This window comes from Montipora foliosa, chromosome 6 (genome assembly GCF_036669935.1).
Source record: "Montipora foliosa isolate CH-2021 chromosome 6, ASM3666993v2, whole genome shotgun sequence".
Classification (NCBI taxonomy): domain Eukaryota; kingdom Metazoa; phylum Cnidaria; class Anthozoa; order Scleractinia; family Acroporidae; genus Montipora; species Montipora foliosa.
In genome coordinates, this window is record NC_090874.1 from 27,343,311 (window position 1) to 27,350,931 (window position 7,621).

The 7,621-nt window shown below is 39.2% G+C and overlaps 1 protein-coding gene across 1 annotated transcript in view; it reads right to left on the bottom strand.

The window, feature by feature from the left end:
* Window positions 1–4,448: 4,448 nt before the first annotated feature.
* The window catches only part of LOC138007059 (ATP-dependent RNA helicase DHX58-like), an 18,422-nt gene continuing 15,249 nt past the window's right edge, over window positions 4,449–7,621 (bottom strand). Inside the window, exons 11-12 of the mRNA XM_068853749.1 lie at window positions 6,708–6,960; window positions 4,449–6,334 (exon numbers count right to left, since the gene is read on the bottom strand). Coding sequence (XP_068709850.1) covers window positions 6,093–6,334; window positions 6,708–6,960 — 495 coding nt within the window. The 3' untranslated portion in view covers window positions 4,449–6,092. The remainder of the gene's footprint in view (window positions 6,335–6,707; window positions 6,961–7,621) is intronic.

The following is a 7,621-nucleotide window of genomic DNA, read 5'->3' on the forward strand; positions in this document are numbered from 1 at the left end:
CAGTTGGCCATGGATGGTCTCTTGTAAAGGATGGGGCTCAAGAGAGATTGGTGATAGATTGGATGAGTGGAATCCTGGCAACAAGAGCTGTGATAGATCTTATTTCATGTATGTGCAAGAAGGCTTGTAATAATGATTCATATGACTGCATTCGTTAAAGTGCTGTGATCTTTGCCGCCAAACAACTTGTTCTAACTAGTCAGAAGAAGAGGAAGATCTCCAGGTAGACCTGGATGAAGAGGACGTTGACTTTGACTAACACTTTTAAAAAGCTTTAAACTGCTCTCTTAAGTGTGAGTATAACGTTTTCAACATATTACCCACAGGGCAACTATTTTAATTCTTGTTTTAACATACATTTAAGGACGTTCGCGCTAATTGTTTGTGCGCAACGTAACTGCGCGGGTAACGCGACTGTAATATGTCACGCATCAATCTCGTTCCCAGAGTCTTCGTTCCCCTTGACCAGCGGGTCGGGTTACGACCCGCTGGTCAAGGGGAACGAAGACTCTGGGAACGAGATTGGATTGGTCACGCATTACTTCGAGCATTAGTGAAGTTGAGGTTAAAAAACCTTTGCAGTAACCATGGACGATAAGTCTTGCACAGCGTTGGATAAGAGAAGATCGCGATCAGTCAAAATTGATTAAAATATTCAGGAAAGTCAAGTAGACTACTGCATGACTGATGTTCGCGTTGTTTTTATCAGTCGTGCACTAGTCTACTTGACTTTCATAAATATTGTTCAAGCATTAGTTAAAATAACGTGGCGACAAAAACGCCGGGGAAAAAATTCCAGGCCAGCAAAAGAATGGCACATTTATTTCCGAATCATCATGAAACGTTGAAGAGAAGTGAGCGGGAGGATGGAAAAGCCCTGGTAAAGGTAGCTGCTGATCGAGTACTGGCCGAAAGTTTGGAAAACTCGAGGACGAACCGTTGCGTAAATTTAATGGGGCTCTTTCTTATTTTAATGTTTTCATTACCCTACGAACTTAAGTTCAAAACGAATGTATGTTTTTGAAGTTCTTTTCCTTTACTTTCGTGAAAATAGAGCAGTATTTTCGCCCTCGTAGGCTTGAATAGTGCGGACCTGCGTAGAAAAAACCAGCGATTAAATTTCACAAAAACCACACTCCAAAAGACGAGCATGACGGCAATGGAGAAATATTATACAAAACACTAACCAAATGAAGATGACGACTGCTTAAAACTTCGTTGCTGTGCTCGAGAAAGCTTTGTCCTTTCATTCCTTCAACAATCGATCCTCTCCTGGGCTCCAGTCCTTCCCCGACAGGTCACGCAAAAACGTGACAAACGAAGTTTTCCAAGAGCTTCGTAAAATCACATCGATTTTACTCCCTTGGATCATCGGTGACCCCTATTTTTTTAATCATGAATCACTTACTCTACTTACTAGCTACAAAATATGATAAAATGAAAAAAGTCTCACCGTAAGAAGTTGTCTTTTTTTTAAATTTTCTTTCCTCGTGCCATCGAATTCCGGTAGTGGTTGCAACCGATGGAGGTTACGAAAACGCTCGTCCAGGATGAACTCTACTGTTTACGACATCCCTAGCGGCATGAAATTATCTTAAAATCCCACCCCTAAAAACTTGTGCACGGAAACCTTCACTCTAACCGTTTATTTCTAGGATTTTCGATGGATGAGCAGATGAGGCTACCTTTCGTTATTATGACAGATTTATTGAAATTAAGGCATTTTTCCACTGCCATTTTCTCCGAAACAAAGTCGGTGACCCCCATTTTTTTTTCATTTTTGGAGTAAGTACTTTATGACCTAACTTTAGGCGAGAAATGAAGAAAATCTCACCGTAGGAAGATTTTGGCGCGAACGTCCTTAAATTAACACTAATTATTATAGCTTTTAGGGCTTTTTATTGTAAAAATGTTCTGAATTGTATTTTTGAATCACATAAAAGAAAAAGGAAAAAACAAGAAAAATGGACAAAATCTTTAGACTTTTTACCGCGGCCGGAGGTGACGTCACTGTCACGTGACTATTTATCATTAAAAGTGATAAAAAAAACCTTACAGGCATTATAGCAGAGCTCCTCGCGCCAAAGGTACGCGCGCGCGGAGCACCATAGTAAATATGGTAATCCACCGATGCTAGAAATTTTGGTTTTCTACCCATGACGTCATCAACCGTCCGTACATACGTACGTCCGTCCACCCCTCCATGTATGCCAATGTGACCAGTATACATCTTTGACATTGGACATCCCTGTTTTGATCAATTGACACCTGTCAAAACAATGTATCCGCTGACCAGTATCACGTGCCATATCGCGGGCTCAGGCTTAGAGCTTACCAAGGTCAGGTTTTTTTTAAGTTGATCGCTGACCAGGAACTGGTTTCCGATTGTATTGCAGGTTCAACCCTGGTTAATAGAGTTTCGAAGCAAGCAACCGTGGACAATTGTCCTGTCGGTGTACGTTGGATCAGTGGCTTGATCTGATCGGCGTTATTGTCGCAGAACATTTCCTCTCCTCTCCCCACAACATCTCCAAGGACATGCAATTAATCCCTATCGAAAAAATATTTTCTAACAGAGACTCGATCCGTAAGGCCAGGGAAGCTTTTTTAATTTTAAAAGGCAGGACAATTGATCCCAACGGTCTTAATATCCGCGAAGAAACGTATTAGATTTCAGTTTATTATTTTAGTGATTTCCGTTATTTTTCCGTGACTCTTAGTATTTGAATTCAAAATCTTTGTAACTGCCATGTTTTATCACATTTTTTCCAGTATTACGTCAACATCCATTTACTATATATATATATGTACATAGAAGCAATTCAATGTAAACTCTCATTGTACCTGAAGAAGGCAGGTTTGGCCAGCCGAAATATAGTACATCACTACAAATAAAATCTACGTTGTATCGGCTCTTGCTTAAAATACCTGGTTAATAACTCACCTAAACATAAGCGAGGCTTTATTTGTAGCTGGACGCGGCTACACGGCTATACTACGTCAACTATAGTTCTTACACAGTCAACGCTTTAAGTGTTCAAGTGGAAAACGGTTTGGAAAATGTTTTATTTCTGCATTTTTCGCTGGTTTCAATCCAGTTTGACATATCATGATAGCTGTGATCCACACTGGCGGCTACGCAGTTAGTCAAGTCAAGCATCGGAGGGATATAAACTTAAAGCTGAGTGTTTATTTTTAATTTGCTTAGAGCTGCTTTTTCTCTGTATTGCAATTTTTGGCATATCTTTAAAAGCTCTGATAAGGTTACATGATGCCTGGAGGACCCATGACAAGAACAGAAACGAAAGGAGAGCGAAAGAGAACGACAACGACAAAACAGAATACCAGTAATAGCTCATACTTAGTGGAAAAAGGTACTCCACAATTCTTTCCTTGGGCACTAAACCGTTTGTTATTTTCAAAAAGTGGTTGAATCGGTTTTTCCTTCGTTCAGAAATGAAAATCGAATTTTTATTGTCAACTGGAATTAAATAATAATTATCTGTACTCTTTTGGACATAAAGAAAAAGTTGATTTGTTTGTTTGTTTGTTTTGGTCTAGAATGCGAGCGAACAAGTGCTTTTTAATCCGTTTGCCCAACTGGTTTTCGATGTGCCTCGACAGTGACAAGAAAATTTTGCCTTTATGTTATAAACACGTAATCGCAATGAGTTCTCGTTAAATTATGGGGAAATTTCATTACCGCGCACCGGTGGCTCAGTTGGTTGAGCACCGGGCTGTCACGCGGGAAGTCGTGAGTTCAACTCCGGCCGGACCAACACTCAGGATCTTTAAATGACTGAGGAGAAAGTGCTGCCTTTGTAATTACATCTGCAAATGGTTAGACTCTCTAGTCTTCTCGGATAAGGACGATAAGCAAACACACAAACCCTTCAATGTTCATAATCCTGTGGGACGTAAAAGAACCCGCACACTTGTCGCAAAGAGTAGGGCATGTAGTTCCCGGTGTTGTTGTCTGTCTTCTGTGGTATATCACGGTTGGGAGGGTAAAAAGGGCGCACTTAATTTGGAGCCTCGCTCTGTTGTGTGACCCCCACCACAGTTTTGGTGAAAGTGGATAAATATATAAATTAGCTTGTGTTTTCACAAGTTTGTTTATAGCACCTAATTGTTATTTAAGCGTTGGAGCGAATTGACAGTTGACTCTGAAATGGCTTTTTTGCCTTTTCCATTCGCTCGCTTAGGGTGTGCTTGTTTCTTTTAAAGCTCATGCGGTTCAAGAAAAGTTCATTGCCAAACTGGTGAATTTCAAGTAAATTTCACTCGAAAAACCGATATCGTACTCATGGCTTCGTGATTCATGTGATATCGGTTTTTAGGGTAAAATGTACCGTGGAATTCACTAGTTAGGCAATGAAGTTTTCTGTAGGAGAAAGCAAAGAAAATGATTTAATTATTAAAGCAGCAACCGGAAACATCAAAACGTGGACAATTCGAAACCTTTTATTTTAACTAACCCTACAGGCAGTAAGAATAAATAACCAGGGAGCTCCGCTTTTAGGCTTGGCTAAATCTATATATTATTTTATCCATGCCCGCTTGGAAATTGTACAGAATTACTAGCTAAAAGCCACATTTCAGTATGCTATCGATTTATGCTAATAATGCAACATTCAAGGTCACACCTGACAACATTGCCCTCATATATTTTTGAAATCTACATATCATAAGCTTTAATTTTATATGTGGAGGCCTTCGTCTTCCTGAGTGGTAATCAAAAGTGGCTTGGCCCATGGACTAAATGGTGCGTTTCTTACTTCGACTCACTTTTTAGTGCATAACCTTTTTTGACTGTTTACTTAATAAAGAACGACCCATTTGCACCTTTGGCTCTCACGGTAAGCACCCAATACTCTAATTTTCAAATTGATTGATACAGTTTGGCGCCGTTGATTCCGAAGAATAATTAAAATTGCAGCAAATGAATATATGAGCGAGCCAGTTCGTCTTCATTTAATGAAAAGGGTAACATCTGAAATGAGTCATATCTGAATATATACGTAGAATACGAAGTTGAAATCATAAAAACTATTGCAGTAGCTGAGGTTACATACTGTAAACAAGACAACATACTAATAATCATAATACTAATCATAATAGTCATAATCATAACCATAATCACATCAACAACAATATAACTACAGTACAACAAGAAGCGAGAAACTACATTGAAACAGATGCTAAGTAGCCCAATCTTAAATCAAGCTCAGCAGATGTAATTTGGCATTTTATTATTTTGGCAATAATCGTGTTTTTGGTTTGATTGGGTGAAAAAGTTTCTTCCGTGATGTCTTTATGTCCAATTTGCCGGTTTAGCATTGCTTGAGATACAGAATTAGCCAAGAGATCTCATGTGCGGTGACTTCTGAAGCTCAATAGTAAACTTTGCTAAAGAAAAAATATTAATTTCAATCAAAGCTAATTTTTAAATTCTTCGTAGCCTAGAATTTTCCCAAGTAACTTTGAAGAATTGTTTCTTGACAATGCGAGAAATACTTAAAAGTTGAACAGATGAAATTCTTCCTTTTCTTTAGTCGCCCTAATGTGAAAACTGGCCCCAGCACGAGTTCCCTACAAGAATGAGTGCTTAACTTTTAATTGTGTTTACAAGAAGGCAGACTTGTCGTTGAAATTTACTCACGCGCTACCTAAACCAGTCCAACCAGACGTCAAGTTCATACCGGAACGAGTGGTTGTTCCTCGTTTGCATGACATTGTTACTGGATTTGAACCAGAATGAAATTCGTTCACTGGTATGACTCGTTCCACTATCACCTTTCTTAGTGATATCATGTAAACGAATACAGAGCAACGAGAGGGAACCGGGGTGAACACGTGCCGGTATCATGTAAACACCAAATTACCCTCATTTTCTATTCGCCTGTTGACTCTTAAGGAGAAACAAAACTTCCAGCAGTCTAAATCGTCAAATACCTTATTTATGGGTGTGCGCATTCTTTAGGCAGCGTATTCAAGTTAATCTATCCAAAAAAAATCGATTCAATAAGATTGTTTTCTAAGTGCATCATAAAACATGAAATATTGCTTATTCAGCAACAATTTCCCTTTCATTAATCCAAGGAAAGCTCAGCAATGTCCATCCAGTGTTCCTGAACTTGGTCCTCGCAATCATCGAAGTCTTTAACATGAAATGTTACATCTTTCCACCTCTTCACGCATTGTGTAGTTTTGATGCCAACCTCATCTTCGAACTCAAATGCAAACGAGGAAGCTTTAATGCAGGGTTTCTCTTGTGATTGGTACTTCAGCATCACACCCCACTCAGCATCACACTTTTGACAGAAAATGGGTCCTGTATAAGCAAAGACTTTGGCTTGTTAAATGCTCTTAAAAGCTACCCGACATAAACGGGTTACTTTTGAATTACAAGTTATCATGTACCGTGACTGAAAATAGAAATATGAAAAAATCCGCTGGTTGTCGAGGTGTAACATTAAACTTGCGTTAATATGGAAACCATCAATAAATAATTTGAAAGAAAGAAAAATGCAGTCTTACCAAAATGAGAAAGCATACTACCACAAGCATGTTGTTTGTGACAGAGTCCGCTTCCATGTCGTTTTTATTTTTCTCTTTTTGTTTTTTTGTTTTTTATTATTGCTTAAACTAGGTGACAGTTCTATTTATTCCCATAAGTCCTTGTTTATTCCTGGAAAGATAACTACCTGTCAGTTCGACTCCGTTAAACTCCCTGGAATACTTGCTTCTCTTGAAAGAAAATTTAGAGGAGAAGTGACCGTCAATGATAACGTGGTGGGCTTCCTTTATACACCGGATGTTGTCCCCACTGCATGCAAACACGCTGCACTTCTTGCAGAAGAGTTTTACTTTTTTCTCTGGTTGTTTGTCTTTTTTGTGCCTTTTACAGCTTTGTTTACTTTGCCGTTGAAAAACAGCTCGCGTCTGAAGGTCTAAAACCTTAAAAAAAGATCATGAAATGTTAACTTGTGAAAATACCGTCACATAGACCCCGAGCCTAAACCCAGGAGGCTACAACTCCACTACGCAACAAATGCAACGGCATTTTCACAGATCAAGCTATTTTTAGACGAGTACTTAAATTAGATTTGGCTTGCACCAGTGACCATTCTCGATCTCATGGGTAATATTTTCTCATGCAAGACTTGTGACTAGCTGGAAAGGTCTGGTTTCGCAGGAAAATCAATTTGTACGCTCCTAGTCATGGGGTCCGTTTCTCGAAAGTCCCGAAAACGTTTCGGGCCACAAAAGAAACCTGCCAACCCCTTGTTCAGGGGCGCCGATCTTTTAACATATTTTCAGGGTAACAAAGAGCAAACTGACTGTGAAGTTTGACGACTTAATTCCTCTCCGTTCTTGAGATATAGAAGGAAGTGTAGCACCCGAAAATGGCCCGTAAAGTTTCGGGACTTCAGTTTTCGGGACTTCAGTTTTCTCCGGCTGCAATAGGAATCAAGACGTTCTTTATGCACTCAATATATTGCTTTCCTCCATTGGGATTTGATAAGATAATTGCATAGTATTTTAAATATATTTTATTGTAGAAAATATGCAAGCGATAAAATTGGAGGAAAAGCGAGGAAATTGGAAATTGCGAGGC